The sequence below is a fragment of the Phyllostomus discolor genome, chromosome 3, assembly GCF_004126475.2.
Source record: "Phyllostomus discolor isolate MPI-MPIP mPhyDis1 chromosome 3, mPhyDis1.pri.v3, whole genome shotgun sequence".
Taxonomy (NCBI): Eukaryota; Metazoa; Chordata; class Mammalia; order Chiroptera; family Phyllostomidae; genus Phyllostomus; species Phyllostomus discolor.
The window spans coordinates 101493037-101520751 of record NC_040905.2 but is presented as its reverse complement, the minus strand read 5'-3'; the positions used below and the strand labels follow the sequence as shown (position 1 = coordinate 101520751).

The 27715-nt window shown below is 52.3% G+C and overlaps 1 protein-coding gene and 1 pseudogene across 5 annotated transcripts in view; both read right to left on the bottom strand.

The window, feature by feature from the left end:
- Nucleotides 1-27715, bottom strand: part of ABCC6 (ATP binding cassette subfamily C member 6) — a 53852-nt gene that overhangs the window by 16065 nt on the left and 10072 nt on the right. For 4 of the 5 annotated variants that reach the window (XM_036020891.1, XM_036020892.1, XM_036020894.1 and 1 more), the window contains 14 exons: nt 22250-22459; nt 21370-21547; nt 18090-18251; nt 14828-14920; nt 13038-13241; nt 11843-11989; nt 11066-11165; nt 8757-8832; nt 7086-7212; nt 6710-6886; nt 4435-4602; nt 3805-3979; nt 2437-2512; nt 1332-1452 (listed from right to left, as the gene is read on the bottom strand). In XM_036020891.1, the coding sequence (XP_035876784.1) occupies nt 1332-1452; nt 2437-2512; nt 3805-3979; nt 4435-4602; nt 6710-6886; nt 7086-7212; nt 8757-8832; nt 11066-11165; nt 11843-11989; nt 13038-13241; nt 14828-14920; nt 18090-18251; nt 21370-21547; nt 22250-22459 (2014 nt within the window). The remainder of the gene's footprint in view (nt 1-1331; nt 1453-2436; nt 2513-3804; nt 3980-4434; nt 4603-6709; nt 6887-7085; nt 7213-8756; nt 8833-11065; nt 11166-11842; nt 11990-13037; nt 13242-14827; nt 14921-18089; nt 18252-21369; nt 21548-22249; nt 22460-27715) is intronic. The other variant, XM_028505380.2, reaches the window with a different exon arrangement.
- On the bottom strand, nt 16445-16534 carry LOC114513594 (annotated as a pseudogene).

Genomic DNA, 27715 nt, shown 5'->3' with positions numbered 1-27715 from the left:
CCTCTTCCTCTACAGAAGCCCCAGAGGGCCAGTGGGAGCCTTAAAGTTGATAGGCTGTGGCAGTTTCTGGCTTTGGTATGCTTTATTGAACACCTACTATGAGACAGACATGTGCTTCTATCCCCCTCTGACGGATCAGGAAACTGAGGCACACAAAGGTTAAGCCACTTGCTTAAGGTCCGCCTCCTATCAACCTGAAGTTCTCCTCACAGCTGCAGCCACAGTGGAGTTTGAAAACATCCACCTAACCCCATCCTGCTGGTGCTAACCTGCATGTGGCTTTCTCTTGCTCTCAGAAGAAATTCCCAACTTCTCATTCACCTCTCTCATCGTACCCGCTCCTTGCTGTCTGCTGGCCTCTTGGGGTCCCTTCCTTTGCTCCTTCCCACCTGGGAGCCTTTGTACCTGCTGTTCCCTCTGCCCAGATGCCCTTCCCTCTGCCCCTACAGGGCTGGTTCCTTTGCATCCCTTAGGGCTCAGCTCAGATGTCACTCCTCAGAGCATCCTATCCAAGCAGGCCCCTGACTCTCGGTTGGTTGCTACCTCTCTGTCCTTCTTTGTTTTCTTATAGCACTTATCACTATCTGATATTACTTTGCTTGTTAACCTAACTGTTAGCCGTCTCTCCCCACTAGCAAGCAATCTCCACCAGGATAGAGACTTTACCTGGCACATGATGGGCACTTGGGAAAGGCTCGCTGGGTGGAGGGGTGGGTGGGATGACAGGTGGTTGGGCAGATGGGTAAACGAATGGGTAGATGAGTAGATGGATGAATAAAGGGATGGGCCTGTGGGTGGGTGGGTAGATAGATGTGTGGATGGGTGCACGGAAGGGTGGGTGGGTGAGAGGATGGATACGTAAGTGGGTGGATGGAAGATGGGTAAGTGGGTGGATGTAGGGGGTGTATGGCTGGGTGAGAGGGATAGAGGAGTGAACAGATGATGGGCAGGTGGGTGGATGGGTGAATGAATGAGTAGGTAGGTGGGTGGGTAAGTGGAGAAACCAGCAAAGAAGGAATAGTACAAGCTCCAGATTAGGACTGACCTAGATTTGAGGCCCAAGTTGGCCGCTTGCTAACTATGAGAACACAGGGAAGCCTCTCACAAAGATTTAAGAACTCAGTTTCTTTGTCTCTAAAATGGAGCTGCCACAATCTACTTTTAGGGTAGTTGTGACATTAAGGAAGAGAAAGTGTCTAGAATCTCACTTGCACATAGTAGGTGTTCAATAAAGGTGACTGCCCGCCCCCTGTGCTGTATCTGGTGGCGGGTCTTGGGCCCCTGCGGGCAGCAGTAGCAGAGGGTGTGGAGGGGAGGGGCAGCTGTGTTACCCTGCCAAGCTGCATGCTGTCCTTCCCGGCTGGCGGGCCTGCCCTGTCAGGGTCCCCTAGGGGAGCCCTTGTCTGGGCCTCCGCAGCAGCGCTGTCCTTCTCAGGGATTAACTTCAGGGACCTGTTATTTACAGGAAATGAGGACAAATCAGTGTCTCTCTCCACGGGGCGTGTGTGCCCCATCTTCATGGCCGCTGGTAGCCCCTGAGCACTGAGGGAGGCTCTTCCTTCCTTCGCTCGCTCATTCATGCACTCACTCAGCCAACGCACTGAGCGCCAGCGAGTCTCCCCGCTGTGTCCTCCCTCTGCGGTGCGCAGCTAACTGCCTTCTCTCACCCCAGGTCGAGCAAGCCTGCACTGGAAGGGTTCATCTGCCCACCTTCAGAACTTGGTTTTCAGAATTTTCGTTTTGGCCTAAGCTTTGCTGCAATCATTTCATCCCCACTGTTTACCCTCAGAATTGTCCGTCTGGGTTGGCAGAATATCAGCTTTGCACAATTCACTTGTTGAAGACTTGTGTGTTCCTTTCATCTGTGGACAAGTGTGCTGACTTAACCTTAAATGTGAATTGGCATCTACTGTGACACCATGGGCAGCTGCTTAACTGCTCTGTGCCTCAGTTTCCTCAGCTGTAAAAGGGAATAATCTACATCTATCTATCTATGTATCTATCTATCTATCTATCTATCTATCACTAACCAATCTATCATCTATTCATCCATCAATCTAACATCTATCTATATCTATCATCTATCCATTTCTATTTTTATATCTATTTATTCATCTATAGTGTCAGATCAATCTATCTACCATCTATCCATCTTTCATATATCTATCTACCTATCTATCTACAGTGGAGGACTAAATGTTCATTCTATTAACTGGACCTTTGGGGGCTTAATAATTTTGATTGCCAAACAGTTTTTGGTGAAGTGTTTGATTGTCAAACAGTTTTTGGCAAAGTATCCCACAACTGAGCACCATGGTGGGTATTGAGCAGTGTTCAGTCCAGAATGGTTCTGGCTGCCCCCTCCCTGCCTGAGCTGCAGGTAGGCTTCAGCCTCGGTCTGTCCCCTCCCTGTTCTCAGGAACACAGAGGACTCACCTCTCTGGTCCACGCACGGGCCTCCCGCTTCCAACAGACCCTCTGGGGTCCTCAGTGCTGGTTGTGAGTTCTGTTTCTGTAAGGTAAGGGGGTCTTGTCACATGATGGGGGTCAAGACCTCAGGGTCCAGGTGCTGCCTTTGACACCCGCTGGCTGTGTGGCCTGAGCTTCTCGGAGCATCCGACTTTTCTGCTCTGGCTCCTGCAACCACTCGCAATCCTCCCAGGGTCCTTCCAGGGACGTTATCCATTTGATCACTCATTCCTTCATTTATTCACTCGGCAAATATCATAGAGGACCTGCTATTAACTTGGGGTTGGAAAACAGCAGTAAACATGAACATAATCATACTACTGTGGCTTCCCTGACACTCTTGCACAAGCAGCTTACTAGAGCTGAAACATTCTTCTCACACTTTTATCCAACTTCAGGTGTCATCTTCCCCAGGAAGGGCCCTGGCCCCATGACCATCTCCATTGGCTAGGCAGGTTCCATGTCCAAGCTCCAGGACTGTGACCCTGCGAATCACCACTTAGGTGGCCCAGCACTCAAGAGATATTTTCAGAAGAGGCAGAGCCTGGGGCTGGGGGGCAGCTGGCTGCGGGTCTTTGTCTACTGCTCCTCATCATGGAGGGGCAGTAGACAGCCTAGTGATGAAAAACCACATGCTCTGGGGTCAAGTTGCTTGGGTTCAAATCCTAGCACCACCACTTATAAGCCACATAACTTCTGGCCATTTCCTTATTCTGGGCCTCAGTCTCCTCATCTGTAAAATGGAAGTAATTAAGGTGCTGATCTCACAGGCTCATAGAGATGAGTAAATGAGTTATTGCAGGTGAGGTGCCAAAGGCAGTTTATCATCACTCACTGTGGGCAAGCTTGGGTTGGTGACTTCACTTCCAGAACATTATCATTTTCCCAGCAGGCATTGTGTTCTCTGGACCATTAGAACCCCTAGCTAGCATGGCTTGGGTCTCCTGGCCTCTAGGCACCAAATGACCTTTTTCAGTCTCTGTAGCAGTCATAAGCATAAAGTCAAATTCTAATCTTGCAACCTTGGGCAACTATTTAACTCTCTTTGCCTCAATTTGCTCATCTGTGAAACTGCAGCAATAACTACATGCGCCTCAAAGGGGTATCATGAGGATCAAGTGAAATAATGTATGTTATTATTTATAGATGCTTTTAGCACAGGCCCTGGCTCATGGGCAGTGCACTGGCTCTTACCAGGTGCCTGGGTAGCCTCTTAGGAGAGCCATTTACCTCAGGCCTGGGCCTGCAGGGAGAGGTGGCCAGAGCAGTCCCCTCAGGCCAGTGGGATCCTGGGCAGGAGCCAGGCACAGAGAACCAGCAAAGTCCAGCCAGTACCTCCTTCTTCTCTATCTCCTGGCTGTCTGGCTCGATCCAGAAGGGCCACCAGAGCCCCTTTCCTGTTCAGAAGCTCCTGGTAGGAACCCATCTCTGCAATGGCCCCATCTTCCAGCACCACGATCCAATCAGCCTGTGGCAGGACGTGGAGGGCGTGGGTCACGAGAATCCGTGTCTGGGCATGGAAGGGGCAGAAGTTACATTCAGGTGCTCACATACCTCCCAGAGCCAGGGGTTGGGAGCAGGAGGTGTCTCAGGCTCAGAGTGGGGCAAGCTTGTCTTCCTGTGCTCCCACACTCTTTATTGAAAACAGCATGTCACAATAGAGAAATAGAGGGGCTCCTTCAACCTGTGTCTCAAAACAAGGAGTTCGCCTGAACCCAGTGACCTGAGTGAGGCAGAGCTGCAGCAGTTTAACAGACCCATAAGCAAAAACAAACAAACAAACAAAAAATTGCTATTGTAAGCCACTGAGGTTTGGGGGTTGTTTATTATGTAGCACTGTCACAGCAGAAGCTGACTGTCACAAAGAGGAAAATTGGACTCAAGGAGGGTGGTGGTGAGCTAGACTTGGGTTAAAACTTTCTCTGCCTTTGCCCTGTGCCCTCTGATACATTTCACCAAACTTACTGTTTTCTGGAGCAGCCCACTGGGCCCAATGACCTGGTTGAAGACGTGCTGGCCGACATGGGCATCCAGGGCCGCCAGGGGATCATCTAGCAGGTACACGGCGGCCTTCCTATACACGGCCCGGGCCAGGCTCAGCCGCTGTTTCTGGCCCCCAGAGAGATTCATGCCCTGTGGCCACAAGGGAGGGACAGAGCCGAGTCTGCATGCTGGGGGGTGCTGGTACGCCACGGCCACATCTGCTCGTCAGAGCGAGGTGCTGGCTCCCTGTGCCCGTCCTCCAGGGCCACCTCCCAGCTGTGCACACTCACTCCCAGCTGACACCCCTCCCCAGGCTTTACCCAGCCTCCCACCTCCCCTCCTCAGACAAGCCTCCTGGAGACTCCTTCCACAGCTGCCTCTCCTCCCACTCACTTCTTCCTCCACTTAAATCTGGCTTCTGTTCCCATGTCCCCACTGATACCGCCTTCCTCAAGGACACCAGGCTTCATTTCCCCATTGTCCAATCCAGTGGCAGCTTTTCAGTCCTTATTTTTGTTTATCCATCCATCCATTCATTCCATTCCTATTTACCACATGGCTATTTTATACCAGCAGCATTCTAGGCTCCGGCAACACAGCACTGAACAAAACCCCATCCTTGCACTCACGGATGTTCCACTCAAATGAGAGTGGGGTTGGGAGACAGATGTTCAATATCAAACAAGTAAACTATATCACCTATTGGCTGGTGTTATGCGCCATGAAGCAGGGGAAGGGTGCAGGCAGGGTGTACCAGTGTTAGCAGGGTTGCTGTGCTGGGAAAGGTGGTCAGGGAAGGTCCCTCCACTAAAAGGGGATGGACCATGTGGACTCCTGAGAAGGAGCTTTAGAAGCAGAGGGAACAGCAGGTGCAAAGACCCTGCGGTGAGAGCATGCTTGGGGTGATCAAGGGACATCATGGAGAGCCATGTGGCTGGAGTGCAGCATGATGGGAGATGGGGTTAGAGAGATAACTGGGGCCAGATGGAGGGGCAGCCTTGTCAGGGATGGTCAGGGCTTTGGCTGTGACTCTTCGGGGGGACACTCTGGAGGATCTGAGCAGAGAAGGGACGTGATCTGACCTACATTTGAACAGACTGCCTCTAGCTGCTGCCCTGGCATTAACCTGTCAGGGTGGAGGACAGAAACAGGGAGGGCAGCCAGGGGCCGCTGTGGCAGCGTGAGGGAGAGCTGGCTGTGGATGGGACCAGAACACCCTGGGTCTGCCTCGGTGGTGGCCCTGACAGGATCAGCTGATGGTTGCTGTGGGTGTAAGAAAAGGAGAGGCCTCAAGGGTAACACCAAGGTTTTGGAGCTGAGTTCTGGAAGCTCAGCTCAGAGCTTCCACCACCTGGGGCAGGCGTGCTATGGGGGAGGAGGGTCCTGAAAGCATGTGTTTGGTTTAGGGTGCGGCTGGACAGTGAGGACAGGCAGTGAGGACCGGCAGTGAGGACAGGCAGCAAGGACACTGAGCATCCCCTTGCCGTGAAGCGACCTTCCCTTGGCCTCTGCAGCCTCGTCCTCCTCTCTGGACACTCCTTGCATACAGGGGACCCTCTCCGCTCCTTTCCAGAAAATCCACCCATTTCCTTAATTTTAACTCCTACTTTTCCACTCTCATTTCCCTAATCCAGGGGTTAGCAACCTTTTTTTATAAAGGGCATGACAGTAACCATTTTAAGCTTTCCTGGGGGGCCCAGTATCTGTCACAACTGTTCATCTCTGCCCTTGTACAAAAGCAGCCATGGCCCACGGGTAACTAAATGGGCATGGCTGTGTCCCAATAAAACTTTATTTACAAAAACAGATGGTAGGCCCGATTTGACCTGTGGGTCACAGTTTGCCAATCCTGCCCAATCCATAGCTCCAGGTATATACCTCTATGCAGAGTATCCTTTTCGTTGGATATCTCTGCCCAGTCCTTTTACTGAGGCCCAAAGAGGGGGAACAATTGTATTAATGTCACCCAAAAATGCAGAACAGGAAAGGGGCCTGGGTGTCCTCACTCCCAGTTGGAGAGCCCATCACCACCAATCCCTGCCACACCTTTCTGCCTATCCCTGGTCTCTGTTTCCATTCACTCATTAATAATGATTTATTGAGCACCTAGTATGTGCTTGGCCCTAAGCTGGGCCCCTTTTCTCTCCGACTTCCCTTGTCTCCCCTTCATCCCTCTCACCACACCGTCCACAGCTCAGGGAAGCAAATGGCCCCAGCTATAGCCCCTCCCTGTCCCAGGAAGGCCCAAGCCGCTCACCTGCTCCCCAATTTGGGTGTGGACCCCCGCAGGAAAGCTGCCCACATCCGGCCACAGAGCACAGGCCTCCAGGACTCTCTCCAGCCACAGTGGGTCCAACTCCTGCCTGAAGCACACGTTCTCCACCACAGACGAGCTCTGGACCCAGGCCTCCTGGGGCACATAAGCCACAGGACCCTAAAATACAACTCACTTTGGCAACGAGGAAGCCAATGGGGATGAAGGTAGGAGTAATTATGGAGGAGGAGTAGGTGCCGGGCTCTTGCTGGTGGTGGAAGGCGGAGAGTGAATGGAGAGGATGGGGAGGAGCAGGGAGGTATGGCAAGGGCTCTAGGATGGGGGACAATCTATCAGAAAGTCAGGGGTGTGTCCTCACCTTGATGCTCACGGACCCCTCCACCTTTGACAGCTCCCCGAGGAGGGCAGAGAGCAGGGAGGACTTCCCAGCCCCCACAGGACCAACGACAGCCAGCAGACAGCCCTGTGGCACGGTGAGGTTTATCCTGGAGAAGAGATGCACACCTGGGTAGGGCCCAGCCCAAGTCTGTGCAGAACAGGTGAACCCCAGACACAACTAGCCCTTCCCACTGGTCATTCATCCAGCAGGTTGCTAAGAGGACGTTCTGTGGCAATCCTTCCTTCTCCCAATCCTTGTCTGGCTAGCGAGTAGCCATCATGTCCCATGCATGTGCATGGGAACACATGTATGCACCCCCCATAAATACACATTTGTGCACATGGAACACCACAGCATGTGTGCACACAGCATGCACATGCATACAATGCATGCACAGGAGTGCACATGCTGTCAAGCAAACATGCTCTCACATGGGCACACACATGTGTACACATATGTACCACCCAGAGTTTATTTGGCAGGAGGATTTAATCAGCATTGTCTCCTGCCTCAGTCATTGCAATAGGCTCCTCACCGCTTCTCCTGCTTGTGCCCTTGGTGACTGTCCCAGATCATTCTCCACCCAGAGGCCAGAGGGACCTGAGTTAATCCTGACACTCCCTTGCTGAAGCCCTCAGGAGGTTCCCATGTCACTCAGGGTTCTGACAACCTTAAAAGATACCCAGCTTCCTCCTGCTCTGCATCAGCCACACTGACCTGGGGGTCATGCACAGCTGGGGGAGATTGTGCCCCCAGGGGTCATTTGGCAATGCATGAAGATATTTTTGGCTATCGCACCTGGTAGAGGTTGCTGCTAGAATCTAGGGGGTGTATAATGAGGGTCCTGCCAAACATCCTACAATACACAGGACAGCCCCACAACAAAGAATTGTTCAACCCCAGTGTCAATAATGATGAGGTGAAGAAGCCCGGGTCTAGGCATACTCCTGCCCCAGGACCTTTGTACATGCTGTTTCCACTGCTCAGGAAGCTCTGCTCTCGGGCATGTGCAAGACTCAGCCCGTCTCCACCTTACAACCTCAGGTGGAGGTCTTCTCTTACCACACCTGACCCTTTTCTTACCACACCTGACCCTGTCAATATCACGCTGTCACCTTTCCCTGATTTTGTACTTGTGTGTCCCTCCATCAGGCTGTCAGCCCCAGTGTCTGAAACAGGGCCTGGTACATAGCAAGTGCCACTGACAGACGCTGGCCAGGGAAGTTCCCTTCATAGGGTGTTTTGGGATTGGCTGAAGGTCTTCTGCTACAAAGACCCAGCCACAGAGTTGAAGGCTCAAGGTGACAGTGATGTAGGAACTGACACAGCGGGGAGAGCAGCAGGCACGGCTGACAGCAATGGGTCCCTTCTTGGCCAGGCCTCTCTTGTTGTACCTTGACTGGTCTGGGGAGCAGAGGCCATCTCCTGCCTGACAGGGAGGCTCAGATGCCCTGTGCCCCATCTTGTTCTCCCAAGACTCCCTCTGCCAGGACTGGTCCGAGGAGTCTCCCTGGTAGAATGCCTGCCCAGGCTCACCCACCCTCTAGCCTAGCCTGCAACCTGCACCACCTCTCACCTAGCAAGCAGCAAGAGCCTCTGGCATTTTCTCCCTGTCAACGAAAAGGGTGTACTGTGGAAGCCCTTCTGTACCTGTGCAGGCAGGGCGGGCTCTCCTGGGACCAAGCAAAGGTGCCTTCTTGCACACTGATGCAATCCTCCCTGGCAGCTGCAGGCAGAAAAGACCAGTTACACCAGAACTTCCTGGCGGGCCTCCTAGTCCCCCCACCCCAGGCCCTGTCTGCTCCACCGCCCCCCACCCCACCCCCGAAGCAGCAGGGAGTCTCTCCCACTGAACAAAGTGTCCTGCTATTCACCGGCCTGAGCGTGACCCCGTGGGATGGTTAAATAACTCACGGGTCCACAGACCACAGCCCAGGGGCCAGATACTGCCTGCCATCCATTTTTATAAAGCTTTATGGGAAAACATTCATTTATGTGTGCTTTTTTTAATGGATTCTTTCACGTTGCAACAGCAGAGGTGAGCAGTCACGACGCAGGCCAGATGGCCTGCAAAGCCTAAGACATGTACAATCTAGTCCTTCACAGGAAAGTTACTGGGCTTCCGACGTAATTTATCATCCAACCTGGGACTCTGGAAAGTGAAGGGAGTTACTAATTTTACTGGGACAATAGGTGTGACAACGGTCTCCTTAGGAACCAGATCAATGGTTTGGGACCCTGAATGTACTTTAGAATAACCCAGGAAGATTAAAAACAAAACAAAAGAAAACCCCAATCTCTCCCTGGCTCAGCCCAAACCCCCAAACCAGAATCTCCACGGGGTGAGGCCCGAGCACCTCCTGTCTAACGAGCAGGTGGCCCCTCCGACACCCACTGGACCAGACGGTCTCTAGGGAAGTGTTGTAGATAAAAGGCATGGTGCCCAGTTTACTGTTAATTTCAGATTGACAAGTGCTTTTTTGATATAAATATGCCCCACGTGTGACATGGGATATACATATGATCAGAAGAATCATTCTCTGTGAACCTAAAATTCAAATTTCACTGGAGTTCTATGTGTCTATTTGTGAATCTGTCTACCCTGCTCTGGGGGCTGGTCCCTTCTTGACACTCTGGGGTACAGGGATTATCCCCGTTCCCCATCTATAACATGGGTGTTGAGGAGAGATGAGGTTATCCCTATCTGGAGCAGTTTCAATGAATATGTGGTGAGTCCCCACTGGGTGCTGGTATTTGTAGCAATCTCACTGTGGTACACCTCTGGGCAAAGAGAAGGGACGTGGGGGAGAGAGGCTCTGGCCCCAGGCAAGGTGACCAGGTGTGTCAAATGTGTGGCTCAAATAAGACCCAGGGGTCTCTGGTGCAGGGTCCATTGGGCCCTCCAGAGGGGACAGAGGCACAGTAATCAGGGACCCAAAGCTACTTATGGAGCAGCTCCTGAGAACTGGGGGCTGCTGGCTCTCGGTGGCTCTCAGGATATCCTGCCAGGGGTGGGGTGCAGCAGCAGGGAGCCGGAGGAGTTACTGCCGGGGCCAGCCAGCTGGAACGGCAGACCAGGATCTGAAGCAGGGCCTCCCCAGCTCTGACCGCCCGCATCACATGGGTTCAGCTGAACGAAGCTGTGCCCGCCTGAAGTCAGTCAGAGCTCTGAGTAAGCCTCAGATACACCAACATGGCATTATTTAAAGGGCTCTTCGCCAACTTTCATAGTTCTTTTTCTCTAATAATATTTATAATAATAACTAAAATGTGCTGAATGCTGACTTTGTGCAGGGCCCTGCTCTCAGTATGGTACTTAAACTTAAGTCATTTAACCCCGACTACAGCCCTATGCTGAAGTGCCATAAAGGTCATCACGCCCACTTGGCAGATGGGGACAGTGAGGCTCAGAGACTAAATTTTGGCTGCGGCAGTCCAGCACCACAAGCTAAGCTTTTCGCCACCATGTGGGTGTTTTCTAGGTAAGCGGTTGGTGATGTCTGAGTTACAACGAGGGGAGGGTCTGAGCCCTGAGAGGGGTCACCTCTCTCCCCAGCAGTGCAGCCAGTGCCCCTAGGCCTGTAGGTGCCAGGTTAGACATGGGTGGGGCAGGGCAGGAAAGCCCAGCTAACGAACACATCCCATCACACAGTGGCGCTGCGGATCTCTCCGGTTTTCTTTTCCAGCTTGACGAACAGGTTGCCACGCTCACCTGCCTGACCTCGCACATGAGGGCAAGGACTGGGTAGTTAGCGAGGTCACTGCTGCACACAGAGTGCACAGCGGCAGGCACTGAGTGACTGACAGGTAGCGGCGTCACGGTGCTAGTTTATGAGTCACGTGGTTGATCGTGCGGCCGGCACGTGCCATCCTGGGCCAACAGACGCGCCACGCCCCACCCTGCTGGGACCCGGGCCACCTGCAGGTCCCCTCGTCCCTCCCATACCGCCCCTGCTGACCTCGGCACTCACAGCATCTGGAGGGACTTGAGTGCACAGCCTCAGGGTCAACTTCTTCCAGGCAGAGGAAGGTGGCCAGACGGTCAAAGGACACCCGGGCCTGGAGGAACCAAAGCCCCAGGTCACCCGTGCAGGGACTGCAGAAAAAGAACTCAGGCTTCGAGTGTCAGGTGCCTCAAGATGGTGGGGAAATCTTGCAAGGCAATAATAGTGCAAAGCTTTTTAGGTGACAAAAAAAGTGATGTGCTTGAAGGTGGTGACAAGGATAGTGGTGGTGCCCTCCTTCCTCCTTGCTCCTAATTGGCATAACTAGTACAGTGGAACTGCCACTCTGCAGACCCGGCCCTGGGAGAGTACCGCGGCCTTTCCCACAGCATTATCAAGCCATTATCAGGAACGATTCTAAACTTTGTCCACCTGGGGGCGCCCTCTGCGCCCAACCCCAAACCCACCTTTGGTGCTTAGAAAGGCGGCCATTTAAACAGGGATGGCTCAGCCCAGCAACTGCTATCTCAATTTCATCACGCCCAAGGAGACGGCAAAGGCAGAGAAATAATATAAATATACTTTGTATAAAAAGGGAACAGGAATGAATACTTGCACGTGGAATTGCTGGCTAGGTGAGGCTGTGCATTTTGCGGACGCTTGCTAACAACTTCCGTGGTAGCCTCTGCCCCCTCCCTCCGGTTTCATCCCCAATCTCCTGCGCCTCCGCCTGGACTGACGCCGAGTGGGTGGGGCCCCGGAAGGCTCCTCCGAGCAGGCCTCCCACCTCACCTGGACAACGGAGTGGATGGAAAAGGGCAGGAAAGCCTGCGCCTTGTTGAGGATGTTGAGAACCGTGAGGGTCACAAAGGCTTTCTCGGCGTCCATGGCATTCTCCTCAGTCACCAAAGTATGGACAGTAAACACAACCAGCGCCACCTGGGTGAGACAGGGGTGAATGAGCAGCCCTGAGCAGGGCCAGGGCAGCCTGGGCCAGCAGCGCTGTCTCCAGGGCTCCATGGGAGCCTCTGCCCAGTGCTGCCCTCGAATTCCACTGTGGGTGAAGGGAGCGCGCCCGGCCCGTGTCAGTGGGCATTGGACACTCGGTTCCAGGCACTGGGGGAACCACAGGTCTCTGCCTCGGTAGCTTTTCTGCGGTTCTAGACGGGGCTGGGACTTGTGATTGGAGAATCCCTTGAAAATAGCAAGTATCAGCGGCACTTGAGGGCTCTAGGTATTGGTGGCATTTGTGGTTCTAGATGTCACTTGGTGTGATGGCCACACTGTGTGATGGTCCTCAGTGTGCTGGTCACTTCTGGTCACTTGTTGTCATGGTGCATCTTTGCTGGGGAGCCCTCAGGTTCTAAGCGATGGTACTTGCACAGTTCTGAGTGGTGATGTGTTGGTGACATCTGGTGTCATGGCAGATGGCCTCTGCAATTCGAGATCCTTCTGGAAACAGTGGTTCTGGCTCGCTTGTCACCAGCCTGGACTGTTTTATGAAGGGTTTGAGTTTTATCCTGGACATGGCAGTGAGTCATGGCAGGTGTGTCCACAATGGCTCGGCTGCAGTCAGAGCCGTGGTTCAGAAAGCTAATGTTGCAGGAATTTGTGAAATCAGCTGGGAAAAGACAGGACAGGCACCGTTCCCAGGGAGGGGGCCACTGCAGGGTGAGCTTGAGGCTCCGCCTCTGCAGCTCCCTGCACCTGTCCCAACTCTGTGGTGGTGGAAGCAGCAGTTCCCCAAGCCTGGCCTTTCACAAGGAGAACGACAGACCTCACCAGGCACTGCTGCCCTCAGAGGGAAGATCTGGCCCCTTTGCTAACCAGCAGGGCGCAGGGACCCTGAGTGAGAGCAGGATGCAGGGAGGTGTGTTTGGGTGGACAGGGTGGTCTGCAAAGAGGCTCCACCAACCTCATCCCCCCCGCCACCTGCAGCACTCCCTCCCCAAGTCCACACTCTGCAGGGAGACCAGGGTGACGTCACCAGAAACGTGGACACTTGGAAGGACACCAGAGACACAGAGAAGAGGAGTCCAGAGGTCCTCAGGGCACCCAGCTCCTGGCCCCGGATGCGCAGGACTCTGTCCAGAAAGGCCCCTTCCCAGCCGTGGCACTTGACCGTCCTCATGTTTCGGAAGATGCAGCTGGTAAGCCGTGCCCGAGAGTCCTTCTGCCTCATCTGCTCTTCCTGGGACCAGAGGGAAGAGAAGGGGGAGGACAGGGTCAAATCTAGAGCTTTCCTTCCCTGCAGTCGGCACACCACCCCTTCAGCAAATCCCGCTGATTCAAGCCAGGCCCCAGGCTGTCTGCCTCTCAGCATCTTCATCCCCACAGTCCTGGTCCAGCCACTGTCATCTCCTCCTGGACCACGTCACCTCCCTTTGTCCCCTGCTCCTGTCTTCATCACAGGAGATAATGCACCATAACAAAGGGAGGCCCCCAATGCACTGGAAACAGAGGAAGGCCCCTGACCCAGCTGAATGTGGTGCCATCAGGAAGGCTTCCTGGAGGTGGGGGTGACACATTAGCTAGGTCAGAAGTGATGTGGAGGTGTCGAGCACACCGAGAATGGGGTGGGGTGGGCGGGGGAAGATGGGGGGGACAGCATGGCCCAGAGGACATCCATTGTGGTCAGAGGAGGGTGTGTGCGGGGACTGAGAAACAGAAGTGGCCTGGATCATGGTGGGACATGGAGGTCAGGCAGAGGAGTTGGGGCCCCTCTGTTGCACCCTTGAGGGGCATTGTCAGAGGGGTGTCTGTGCAGACAGTGTCTTAGAGGCCAGACTAGAGGCTGGAGAAATAGTCTATACGGCCCCTCCCTCCTTCCCTCCCTCCCTTCCTTCCTCCCAAGTGTTTACTGAACACCATCCAGGACAAGCACTATTCCAAAAGCTGAGGCTGCATCAACAAGCATTTCCTACTCCTGGGACGCTCGAATTCTAACAACAGAGAGACAATATGTGGAAGAACTAGGTGTGTCCTGTGTCAGGTTAGAAGGTGAAAGCACTGCGGAACGAAGCAGCACAGGCCAAGCAGCCCATCTGCAGGGGGTGGAGGGAGGGCATGCTGGCTGTGACCAGAGGGGGGAGGACAGGAGAGGCTGCCCAGACTTCGGGAAGGGGTGGGGGAGGGACACCTGATGTCTGAGGGGTGAGGGTGATCCAGGCCAAGGGAACGGCCGGCACAAAGGCCCTGTGGTGGGAGCTGGGCAGGTGTGAGGACCCCAGGAAGGGCAGCAGGGGGCAGGGAGTGAGCAGGGAGTAGGCTGTGAGGTGGCCACGTCACAGTGGGCAGGTGGCCACCAGGGAGTCTCGGCTTTGACTCCGAGGGAAATGGGGTGGAGGCACCATTTTGTTTTCCCAGGTGCCCTCTGGCTGCTGTGTGGAGGGGGCTGGGTGGGGGTGAGGACAGGAGTGGGGACTCAGCTGGGGGGTCCCTGCAGGCACCCAGGTGAGAGACAGGGGGCTTTGGAGGGTCTGCGGTAAGAAGGAGAAACACTCTGGAAACAATTTGAGGGTGAGGCCAATCAAATCAGCTGACTCACGAGATGTGAGAAGATTCGAGGCATCAACACCGAACCCTAGTTACTCTGTGGCGTAAATGCTGGAGGGACAGAGCTGCCATCCACCGAGAGGGGGCGGTGGGACCACCGGCCGAGCGACTGAAAAGGCTCACACCGCTGCCAGCCAAGCCAGGCCCGCACCACCTCCCTCCCACCTCTCTGCAGGCTCTCCCCCCATTTCCCCCGGGTGTCCCTTCGGGCAGATGCCAAACCTGATGGTGGTTCCTCTTCTTGGTGATGAAGAAATTCAGAGGGAGGAGGCTCAGAAAGACAGCGATGGCCGTGAGGGCAGAGGGTCCTAGGAGCTGGAGACAGAGGGGAGGGTGTCACGAGATACCCAGAGACACTGGGGGAGTGGGTCAGGACCAGGGGCTGGGGTTGGGGTCAGGGGTTCAGACTTGGTTCCGAAGGCGGGGAGGTGTTGGGAGTCTGGTGAAGGCAGCTACTGGGTCATGGAGACCAAGACTCACGGGGCAGACAACTAGAAGGGAGACGCTTTGCACATTGGGGAGTGGAAATGACACTGCAAACAACACGGGGCATGTACTCAGCACAGGATGTGCATCTGGATGGGTGGAATGAGGGAGGCATGCCTGGTCGGCGTGGTGAGGTCAGGTTGCTGGACTCAGGACCTGGGTTCAAATCCTGACTCTGACACTCAGGTGGCCTTGGGCAAGTGACTTCCCCAAGGAAACAAAGCTGCAGTTTCCTCAGCTGTTAAATGGAAGTAGAGCTGTTCCCACAGCCCAAGGCAAGTGCTCACGTCTTACATCCCATCGTCACCTAGTCTTCCTTTCACCCCCGACAAGGTGCCAGGTTCAGCAGATGAACACACAGGACACCTGCCCTGTTCAGTTAGGATTTCAGATAAACAAACAGTGAGTAAGTTTTCAGTGTAAGTGAGTCCCATGGAACACTGGGACATACTTATACTAAGGGATTATTAAATGTACCTAACATTTATATTTAACGGGACACCCTGTGTTCTCTGGCAGACCCCCTAGCTTTGTGACTTTGGGACAGTTGTGTTCCCTCTCAGCTCTGCTTTCTTTATATGGAAAACGTGGCTCTGGCTGGTGTGGCTCAGTGGATTGAGCTTTGGCCTGCGAACCGAAATATCATGTCGCCGGTTTGATTCCCAGTCTGGGCACGTGCTGGGTTGCAGGCCAGGTCCCCAGTTGAAGGCATGTGAGAGGCAATCAATTGATGTATCTCTTGCACACTGATGTTTTCCTCTCTCTTTCTCTCCCTCCCTTACCCTTTCCCTAAAAATAAATAAATAGAACCTTAAAAAAATAAAATGTGGAGGTAAGGGGTAGAATAAATGATTTTTAGATAGCTGTGACTTTGAGATTCCTACTGAGATCATTTGGGCCCATGCTCTAGAAGCCTCACCCTCTCTCTAGTCTGTAGGCTTTGGTTTCTTCTATTAGCCAAAACTGATTTTTCAAACTTCCTGGAGTACCCAGCAAGCCAGTTTGTTTCATTTATATAGCAATAGTGCCACCCAGTGGTAAAATAGAGAAGTGCTCAGAAGACAAACGCCAGCCGTCACAGCCAAGGTTCGGAAGATTCTCAAAGATATGTTGATAAAAGGTAAAATGCTACAAATGCCAACTATAGCAATATCATTGGTATTTTAATATGGGTTGCATTGAATCTATAAATTGCTTTGGGTAGTATGGACAATTTGATGATGTTAATTCTTCTAATCCATGAACACGGTATATGCTTTCATTTATTTGCGTCTTCCTTAATTTCTTTCTTCAGTATTGTGTCGGTCTCTGAGTTCAGGTCTTTTACTTCCTTGGTTAGGTTTATTCCTAGGTACTTTGTTTTTCTTGTTGCTGGTTGCTCTACAGGTTCAGAGAACTTCTCTAGTAACGAACTATAGAAATGATCCCTGAAAGTATAGGCTTCTAACTACAGCAATCTGCAATCTCGATGCCCACCTCCCCCTAACCAGGATCTCAGGGTGATCCTCTGATGGTAGGAACCAGAGGCCAGGAAAGTGACGGTGTGCTGCCTGCTCATTCACTAGGGTCGTGGCTCCGCCCATGCAATTGCCCTGCATTTTCCCATGTCCGTCCTCCCCCCAGCCCCATCACAAGAGCTGGCATCTATGTACTTCATGTCAGCACCTGCTTGGAGTGCCCTATGTGTACTTGCTGGGCACCGATTGTATGCCAGGCCCTGGCATACAAAGTACAGAGTACAAAGTACAGAGTCAGAAATTTTCTCTTCCCCAGCCCTGCAGGCGTGTGGAAGCAGCAGCAGCAGGCAGGGGGCCAGTGATGGTGCCACCTCACAGCAGGAGGCACTGGGGAGCATCCCGCACTCACTCCCAATCAGCACGCCACTGACGCCTCCGCCCAGGGGCCTGCCAGCTACGGCACACAGGCCAGATCCCCCCACTGGCTTTGGTACAGCCCGGACGCTGTACAAAAAATTTTAGTGGTTTTTACATTTTTAAATGGTTGAAGAAAATGTAAAAAAGAAGACTATGTGGGGGCACATGAAAATTATGCAAAATGCAAATTTCAGTGTTCAGAAATTGTTCCAGTGGAACACGCCACCTTGTCTTCCTGCTTAGTATTGTGTGTGGCTGCTTTCGCATTAGAAGGGCAGAGTTGAACAGTTTTGAGAGAGAGCCTTGGCCCCAACGTCTGAAATATTTACGATTTGGTCCTTTACAGAAAAATGCATGAACCTTGCATCTGCACCTGGAGCAGAGCTGGAGTAAGATCTTCTGATGACCTGCCCCACCTTGGTGCATAATTACTAATCTGAGCAAACGCATACAGAATACCGCTGTGTGCCAGACACGGTTCTCAGTGGGCACAGGTGTCAGCTCATCACCTCAACATCAAGGGTGGGGCACTGTTGTCACTTACAGGTCTCACCTTAGAGATGAGGAAATGGCACAGACCAGCTGATTTACCTGGGCAAGGCTTTGGAGCTAGCAAGTAGCAAAAGCAGGGTGTGAGCCCAGGGAGTCCCACTCCAAAGTCTGTGATTTAAATTTAAAAAAAGGTCCTGTGCCATAAACTAGATGAAGGGAAGTCAGAAGGAAAGGGTTTGGCTTTTGTTTTCTGCCACACTGCCACTTTATGCTTTTCAAACACTAGGTAGCCAGTTCCTTCCCCTGGGATGTTTTGTCTTTTTTGTCCGTGGTGCTGGGGCCCCAGTGTTATAGGCTTAATCTGTCTCCTCAGCACCCCAAGAGCGAACCCAAGGCACCATTGTCCTCATTATCATCCCCATTTTACAGACGGAGAAACCGGGGCCCAGAGAGAAAAAGCATCCTGCCCAAGGTCAAGTGAAGGCCATCCTTGTCTCAGACTCTTCCCATTACACCAGCCCCCCCGTGTGCAGATGGAGAAAGGCATAAGGGAAGAAGAGGACGAGATGGAGGAGGAGGGGGAGGAGGGGTTAGGATTCAGCTCAAATCCCAGCGCCCTCTGCCCGGCCCACCTGCCACAGATAAACAAAGCAGACGACGATCCACACGAGCGGCAGCCACAGCCCATTGAGGTTGAGGATGTTCTCGGTCAGCCTCGGCACATCCACAGACACCAGGTTGACCACGTCCCCAACGGCGGTGGTCTTTTTGGAGCCGCTGGACAGAGCCAAGACCTGGGCAGAACAGGAGGAACGAGACCCGAATCTGAGGGAGGATCCAGGCCACGGGGGTGGGGGGGGGGCAGGGAGGCCCAGGGCTCGGGGGGGGAGCGAGAGCGCAGCCGCAATGTCTTGGCAGGATGAGGCAGCTTCTTTACCACCTGAGCCTCACGCGTCCTGAAAGTGGGCTGATGAAAACCCCCTCAGCCGAAATCCCGGGGCCTTTGTGAGAATCCAGGGAGATGACAAAGATGAAAATACTCTGAAATCCCTAAGCATTGGAGCCATAATAGCCAATCACATAATACGTGAAAACCTTGGATTTGTGACGACAGTGGTGGCCATGTACGGAGAGCTGTGTCATAGGCTCTGTGTCTGATAAATGGTGTCATCGTTTTCTGTGATGAGTGCACCACACTGCTGCATGGACCAGGCTCCGCCGTATTTCACTTGATTTAAAATCAAGCCGTAAGACCATCTATTTTCGCATCATTAAAGAAAAAAAATCAATGCCTATTAAGACAGAAGGTATCTTGATTTCAGAAGTGTTAAAAAAAAGTGAGACTAGAATCAGTCAGCTGCAGAATTACTAACCCACTTTACAGCTAAGGAAACTGAGACACAGAGGGCTTGTACTGGGCTGACCAAAAAAGTTCGTTAAGTTTTTTCTGTACGATGGCTCTAGCAGTGCTTAGTTGTCTTTGACTCAGTCAAAACGATTTTGTTAGAATGTATTGTGACAGCTGTCATATCAGCGTGCATTTTTAAAAACATCAAAATTGATGAATTTTTGTGCAGCTATTTTAATATAGAAGATGGAAGAAGATATATAACATTTTTGGCATGTTATGCTTTACTATTTCAAGAAAGGTAAAAATGCAACTAAAATGCAAAAAAAGATTTATGCAGTGTATGCAGAAGGTGCTGTGACTGATCGAATGTGTCAGAAGTGGTTTGCAGAGTTTCCTGGTACTATTGGCATTTTTGCCAAATAACTCTTTGCCATGGAGCTGTCTGATGCATTGGAAGATATTTAGCAGCACCCCTGGCCTCTACCCATGAGAAGCCAATAGCAGGAGATAGCTGACATACTCCAAATATCCAAATCGATAAAGTTACTTGGTGAAAATGAAAAATGCGTCTGTTATTTTATGGAAAACACTAAAAAGACATTTTGGCCAGCCCAACAAATGACTGGTGCAGGACTGGAACCGAGGATGCCTGAGGCATGCCCCAGGCCCAACAGGGTGTCAGGGGGCCCCTGCAGGCATTTGGTGCGTCTCTCAAGCACCAACCTGATTCTCTGGCAGCCCTAGGTCTGCCCAAACCCTCAGGCCACTGGGGACCCCTTCCAGCCCGTTGAATGCGAAGTTTGACTTGCAATCCTCCCTCTGCTGAGTGTGAGAGGAAAACAGGGAGGGGGTGAAGGAGGAAGCCCAGACTAAATGAGCGTGGGAATTCTCCACGAAATCTCTGACTCTCTGTGCCTCACCTGAGCTGAGAACCCAGAGTGCAGCTGTGGACACAGAGGCAGGGGGCTTGCTCTCCGGGGAGTGGGGTTTGAGGAGGAAACAAAATTAAATGAAGACTTACATAGCTCGTTCTTTACTGGCAGTTATGATGACTGCCGTGAAGAAGTGATTTAAAATATGGGGTTTATTATTCAGATAAGGCAAGGCCCACAGATCAGGAGATGGCTATGATTGACAGGAGAGTTTTTATGCTCATAAATCTCAACAGGGGAGGGCACTCCCTGCCAAGAGGGGCCAGTCAGGCACACACCAGGGTTGGGCAGAGGGAGGCTCGGAAACAGGGAGCAAAAGCCTGTATTGTGGTCTTCACAGGAAGGAAAGCCGGGCAGGATTAGGTTGGACTAATAATTTCAATAATTCCAGCTGGCTCTTGGGCATGGGAGCTGTCTCTGGTTGTCTGGCCCTGGAGTGATTAGTGCGGGGTGGTGTGGTAGTGGACCAGAATGTGAGAACCCCATACATGGGGGGTGGGGGTGAGGGGTGGGCTCTGGGTTGGTTGATTGTATATGAAAGGTATGCTCTCAGGTGAGTCATTTACTGTCTCTAGGAACTGGCTAGCCAGGGAGGCACGGTCCCTCCCTCCTGGGTCAGTAAAGCCCCAGATGTCAAAACACAAGCTGTGGAAAATAAGAAGCCGGTTCACAGAGGAGCAGCCCAGAGAGGACAGTGAGGAGTCTGAGCTCCTCAGGAGATGAAGAGGCTTCTCTAAGGGTGGGAGTGGGGGAGCGATGCCCTCAGGCCATCGTCCAATCAGCCTCAACTCAACAGGTGGACTCACAGGATAGGGCAGGACTCACAGACAAAGCTCCAGTGTGCTCAGGGGACAGGGGCCTGGGACACAGCAGGCAGGTGGGGCAGCGAAGGGAGCCATCCCTGAGGCCACCGAGGAGCTGCTCCCTCTGCCCCCCTCCTTCGCCAGGTGACAGCTCAGGTGTGACAGGAGACCCATGTGGGACAGAGCCACCCTGGCTTAGATGCTCCAGACCCAGTGGAGCCCATGTCTCCAATGGCAACAGTCTCATGGGTTTCCCTTCCAGGGCTCCCCAAGCGAGTAAGAGTCCCGACACAGAGAGAAGCCCAAAGCTCTGGCTTCCACTAGGTATTCCCAGTTCCCTAACAGAACTTCCAGTCAGAGGCAGTTTCCCAGTGGGTCAGGGGTCATTTTTACCACGAGCAGTGTAGCCTGGTAACATAGGTGACAGTCCCACTTTTATCTGGTTTCTGCACAGCCCAAAGGTTAGTTCTTTCTCCTCATGGGGGTGCGTGGGAGCCGACTATGTGCAGGGCTGTGGGAACAGCATGGGCACAGGTCCTGAGGTAAGGGGTGCTCGATGTGTGTTTGGGGTGGGCGCTGGTGAGCAAGAGAGAAAGAGGTGTGTGATGTGATGGGGTCGGAGAGGCCCTGGGGTCAGATCACACAGCGCTGTCCAGAAATGACCAAGAACATAAGCAACTGTTAGTGAATTAATGACTGAGAGTGTCTTCAGGCACAGATTATACGAACAGTTCAGTGAGGTGACGCTGCCTGGCCAGAGCATCTGCATGTGAACTGGGGCGGGACGGAGAGAAGGGACAAGCCCACCCCTGTCCCCGGGGCTCACCTTCCGGTACACCAGGCCGGTGATGGCCGCTCGCAGCCTTATCTGCAGCACCTTGAGTCTGTACATGTGCTGCTGCTCGAACAGCGTCTGCAGGCAGGCGGCGATGAACATCAGCACTGCGATCAGGTGGCCCTTCCAGGCTGGAGCCGCGGGATTGCCGATAAACTCCAGAAAAAGGCTTGTGGAAGAGGAATGGGGAAGGTACAGCTCGTGAGAGAAGGTGCCCGAGGTGTGGCCCTTGCCCAAACCTGGCCTGGTCTGGAGGGGCCAGCCGGCACAGCAGATTTCCCCCCCAAAATGACCATAATTATTTTCCCCACAGTCCATGCTCATCTTCAAAGTGACCTGCAGCAGCTCTGGTCAAGAGGTGACGTTCTTATTTCCTCCTGTTATGGGCTGAGTTGTACCCCACAAAAGTCTCAGGTTGAAGTCTGAACCCCCAGTACCTCAGAATGCAACTGCATTTGGTGATGAGGTCTTTCAAGAGGCAGAGAAGTTAAAATGAGGCTGTGTGGGCGGGCCTTAATCCAATGTGACTGGTGTTCTTACAGAGGAAGTTTGGACAGACCGGAGACACTTGGCGCGCATGCTCACAAACCGAACTGCTGACCCACATTCTCGTGAGTAAATTAGTGGTGTAAAGCCCCTCCTTTTGGGGGCGTTTTCTTAACTAACTGATACAGTCAGGATAGAGGTCACCCATTTTCTCTTCCCCCAGGTCAGTCGCTTTCTCATTTATTTCTGTCCTTGTCACCGTCCTTTCTCCCACCATCCTGTTCCCTGAGCACCAGAGGTTGAGGCAGGGGCAGGAGAGCGGGGCCCCTGCTGGCACCAATGTGGGACCACCGATCTTAGCAAGGCACCCAAGGCTCAAACCCACCTGAGGAGCTTGGGGACAGTGAACCTGAAGACGTCACTGATGACAAGGCTGAGGGTCCCCAGGAGGAAGGTGGAGCGGGAGACCTGCCAGATGGCCCTCAGCAGCGGGCCCCGCCTGCTCCCTTTCCGCTGTAGGAAGGCCTCGGTCTCGGAGGCGTCCTGGCCGTGGTGGAGGCTTCCTTTCCCTTCAAACGCTGCCCTCTCCGTGTGCCTTAGGGGAGAGGAGACACTGGCTCTCGGTCCTTGCAATAGACTGAATGCGTTTCCCCAAATTTATAAGATGAAATCCTAGTCCCCAACAGGATGGTATTTGGGGGTGCGGCCTTTTAAGAGAAGACGAAGTCGTGAGGGCGGACCACTCCTAAATGGGATTAATGACCTTGTAAAAGCCGCCTTACCCCTTCTGCCACGTAAGGTCCCAGAGAGGGGACAGTGTCTATGAACCAGGAAGCGGGCCCTCACCAGACAACAAGTCTGCTGGTGCCTTGATCTCAGACCTTCCAGCCTCCAGAACTGTGGGAGATAGATTTGTTGCTTACAAACCACTACGTCTATGAGACTTTGTTATAGCTCCCAACGGACTAAGACAATCTTTTAAATATCCTCAGAGGTGGCAGCTGAGCTGTCAGCAGCAGCACCCAGAATTTCAGGGCTCATTCTCAACAAGGGGGGGTGTGGATGACCATGCATCTAGCCTCACCTCTTCACCTCTTCTTCCTCATCCCTCAGATCACCCACTTATGAGACAATTAGGCAGGGTAGGGGTGGGGCGGGCAGGAGGGCAGCTCCAAGCCCTCCTGAATGGTGACGGGTATGTACATGCTTTCAGCACCTACTATGTACCAGGCACTCCTTAGTCCTCCTAAGAACCTGGTGAGCCAGGTATTGCCCCATTTTACAGATGAGGAAACTAAGGCACAGAGGGTGAACCTGTCCAAGGACATGCAGCTGAGAAGTCAAAGAACCCAACTCTGCCTTCAGGCACTTTTGATCCAATATGCAGCCCTCCCTTCTTCACACCTGGCCGGCCCTCATGATGTTTAGAACTGGTTTGAATGGGTTTAGAATCCTGCTGTTGCCCTAGCCCTGGCCCCTGGCCATAACCAGGGGCCACAGGGAGAGCCAGGGTGAGGGAGGATGAGGAGGGAGAAGCCAGAGGACCCCTCCTGAGACAGGCGGTCCTCCACCATAGGGAGGGGCTGGCAGTGATGCAGCTGCTGACAGCCGGGTTGTGTGGCCTGGGGCAGTCTGCCCCTCTCTGTGCCTCTGTGTCCTCAAGTGTGACAGGATGGAGCCGGTCTCACTCTGCATCCTGTCCAGTTCTGACAGCCGGTGGGGTTATCATTAATGTCAATGTCCAGCCACAGAGCTGGGACTGGGACCAGACATGGGGGTCAGCCCTTCACATGCATGATTGCACTGACTCCTCTCAACCTGCCTGCCTGGCAGGTATCACAGGCCCCCCACTTTACTTAAGACAAGACTGAGGCTCAGAGAGGTGGTGACACTGCCCGAGGTCACACAGCAAGGACAGAGCAGGGATTTGAGCCCAGCTCTCCATTCATGGTTCACACAGTGCCTCTTTGTGGCCTTTGCCACCCAGCAAAAAGAAAAAAAAAGGAAAAGAAAAAAACCTTGGCGAGTGTGGGTGGCCAGACTCTCACTGACAAGGTCAAAGGTTTTGCCCCTCATCCCTGGCCTGGCTTGTTGTTTGGTTTGGCATCTCAGGGGCTATGGTTTGGTCTTTGTCACTGAGCCGTGCATGGCCTGCTGCTCACAAACGTTTTGGTATTTGGGTCTGGAAAACCAAAAGGATGTCACCTCCTTGTGGAGGCCATCCCTGACCGCCCTTCCCCATCGGACCCCATCGCTGAATTATTTGCCTTCACAGCCATGCTCACGCACTCCAGCTCTCTCCTTTACTTATCTTGTTAGAACTCCAGTGGGGAGACTTTTTGCTTATATTTCCCCCAGTACCTAGTTGAGCTCCTGAAGGTGGTAGGCATTCAGTTAATACTTGCCAAACAACAGGGGAAATAGGTGTGATGTGGGCAAAGGGCCTAACAGGAGTGCCTGGTGTTATGAAGATTTGTGGAAGGAAGGAAGCAAGCAAGCAAGCAACTTGGTTTGGTGGACTGAAGCTGGCCTTGGAGCCAGAAGACTGAGGTTCAAGTGCCGGCTCTATCCCCTCCCCTCAGAGCCTCAGTGTTTCCATCTGTCAAATGGGGTGGGCGAAGAGGTGGCTGTGAGGGCTTCTGTCACTCCGTTCTGTTCTAGCTGCCTGCCCCAAAATTCTGAGTCACTGAGGTCAGCCTGCAGGGTCTGCAGCAAATGTTCTTCTTTCCAGTGGGTTTCACTTTTCTTCAAGACAAGTCTCCAGACTGGTGTCTAATCTTTCTTCTCTGGACCACAGGCTGTTTGTGTGGACTTGCCTGTGACCACAGGGTGAGGCAGGGGTGTGAGTGAGTGGCCAGGTGTACCTTGGGGGATACAAAGGGGAGTGGTGGAGGCTGTGGCAAACTGACAAGCATCTGCCCTGCCCAATGGGGCAGTTGCCACCCAGGTCCACTCTCCCATTGCCCTGTGGGGGGCTGTGACCAGCATTACCGTCTACATTAAGAGAAATCAGAATTCCAGATTTTTAAGTGATATCTCCAAGGTTTTTTTCCCTATCTTTTTAAATTTTAATCATTGTTCAAGTACAGTTTTCTCCCTTTTACTCCCATTCCAGCCCACCCACCCAACCCTCCCCACTTCCCTCCCATTACCACCCTAATATCTCCAAGTTTTAAATGTTGGCAACTTATTAAAAACAAAAACAAAACAAAAAATCCCATAAAAGAAGAACATTACACCACATGGGCCAAGCACACCTTGGGAACCTGACCTCTCAGGAGGACATCCTCTCCCTTCCTCCCAAAGATGCAAAATAAAGATATTTCAGAAACAAAAGCAAAGTTCCCTGTGTGAATAATCAGTCATCTCAGAAAATGACTGAGTTGGACCTTTGTATAACCGTCCCTTCCTCCTTTCTTTCTGTCCACTGCTTATGGATCCTCAGTCTTCTCTGAAAAGCACGTTTCTATCCACTAGCTCCAATGTTCTCATGCCGGCAGGGGAAGCCAGAGCTGGAAGAGAGTGGGTGAGACCTCCGGGGCTTTTCTGAATGGTTTCTGCTACTCAAAAGTCATTTAAAAGTAGAGGGGAAGCTCAACAAGATATGTCTGGGGTGAGAGAGGGCTGCTGTTTTGATTTGCTCATATTACCCCTTTTGGAGCAACACCCCTTGTCTGGGGTGTAGCCCCTCCTCTACCCTCTCCTGTGTGACTCTGAAGGAACCAATCATGGGGCCTGGCCTCTGGCTGTGGGAGTGGCCCCTGAGAGGCACATGACTTGAGGTAACCAATCAGAAATTTTCGGACTTCCGGCAAGATGGAGGAATAGGTGGACGCACCGTACCTCCTCGTACAACCAAGATTAGAAAACCAATAATTTACAACAATAATTTACTATCAGAATAACACCCAGATCTGGCAGAGGATTTATCTGAATGGAAGTCGGGCAGCCAAGAAGTTGAAGTAGACGCGTTCATCTGGACTGGTAGGAGAAGACGAGCCGGGCGGGCGCGGGCTGGCTCGGGTCGGCGGCGCGCGGAGGTCGGGGGAAGGTTTGGCGCGAAATCGGCGCAAAAGCCATCTGGGGGCGCAAGAAGGCAGCGGTGATCCCTGAGTACGCAAGCTGCGGCTGGCAGACCCAGAGGGGTAGCGATTGTGGACCAGGGCAGAACTCGCAGCCCAGAAGCCCAGACAAGGGTCTGAGTTCAGGGGAACGGAACTACCGCCATTGTTTTCTCCCACCCCGCTCCCGCTCCACCCCCACATATAACGTCACAATCTAGCGACCGGGGTGCCCAGCCTCGGGGACCACCTAAGGCCCCGCCCCCCACCGTAACAAGAGCAACCAGACTGGGAAAAAAAAAAGGAGAGACGGGGAAAAAAAATATGTTTTCAACAGAGCAGATCGGTCCCCCAGGACTCATCCTTTTGAGCAACCAAGAATTAGCCAATCTATCAGATGCACAGTTCAAAACACTGGTGATCAGAAAGCTCACAGAACTGGTTGATTTTGGACGAAATTTAGATGAAAGAATGCAGATTACCATAAAACAGATGCAGGAAGGCACGCGGAGGAGAGCCAATAGTGAAAGGAAGGAATATGAGTCTCAAAACAATACAGTGGACCAGAAGGAAGATAGAATCAACCAAGCAGGGAAGCATGATGAAATAAGAATTCAAAAAATTGAGGAAAAGATTAAGAGCATCCAAGACACCTTTAAACGTTCCAATATCCGAATTATAGGGGTACCAGAATCAGAAGGGGAAAAGCAACAGATTGAGCACGTATTTGAACAAATAATAAAGGAGAACTTCCCCAATCTGGCAAAAGGAACAGTCTTCCAAGAAATCCAAGAAGCTCAGAGAGCCCCAAAGAAGTTGGACCCAAGAAGAAACACACCAAGGCACATCATAATTACATTAGCCAAGGTAAAAACGAAGGAGAGAATCCTAGAAGCAGCAAGAGGTAAGGGGACAGTCACCTACAAAGGAGTTCCCATCAGACTGTCAGCTGATTTCTCCAAAGAGACCTTACAGGCAAGAAGGGGCTGGAAAGAAATATTCCAAGTCATGAAAGACAAGGACCTACATCCCAGATTGCTCTATCCAGCAAAGTTCTCATTTAGAATGGAAGAGCAGATAAAGTGCTTCTCAGATAAGGTCAAGTTAAAGGAGTTCATCATCACCAAGCCCTTATTTTATGAAATGCTAAAGGGACTTATCTAAGAAAAGAAGGTAAAGAAAAGACATGTATAGTAAAAGGGCAGCAAACTCACAAATATTAACAACCACACCTAAAGCAAAACCAAAAGAAACTAAGTAAACAATTAGAACAGGAACAGAACCACAGAAATGGAGGGCACATGGAGGGTTAGCAGCAGGGGGGTGGGAGGAGGAGAGAGGGGGAAAAGGTATAGAGAATAAGTAGCATAGAATGTAGGTTGAAAATAGATAGGGGGAGGGCAAGAATAGTACGGGAAATGTAGAAACTAAAGAACTCATAAGTATGACACATGGACATGAACTAAAGGGGGAAATGTGGGTGGGAGGGGGGTACAGGGTGGAGGGGAGAGAAGGGGGGAAATGGGACAACTGTAATAGTATAATCAATAAAATATATTAAAAAACAAAACAAAACAAAACAAAAAAGAAATTTTCCTTAGGATTTTCTGTATGGAGCTAGGAGCAATGGCTTTATGGCGTACAGATAATACACAGATAGCAGCTGAGCTCAGAGATGGAGGGAAAAAATTTGGGCATCATGTGAGTCCTTGGATCCAGCCAGACTCAACTATGTGAGCCAATAGACTCTCCCTCTGTCTGTCTCTCACTTCTGCTAATTTGTGGGATTC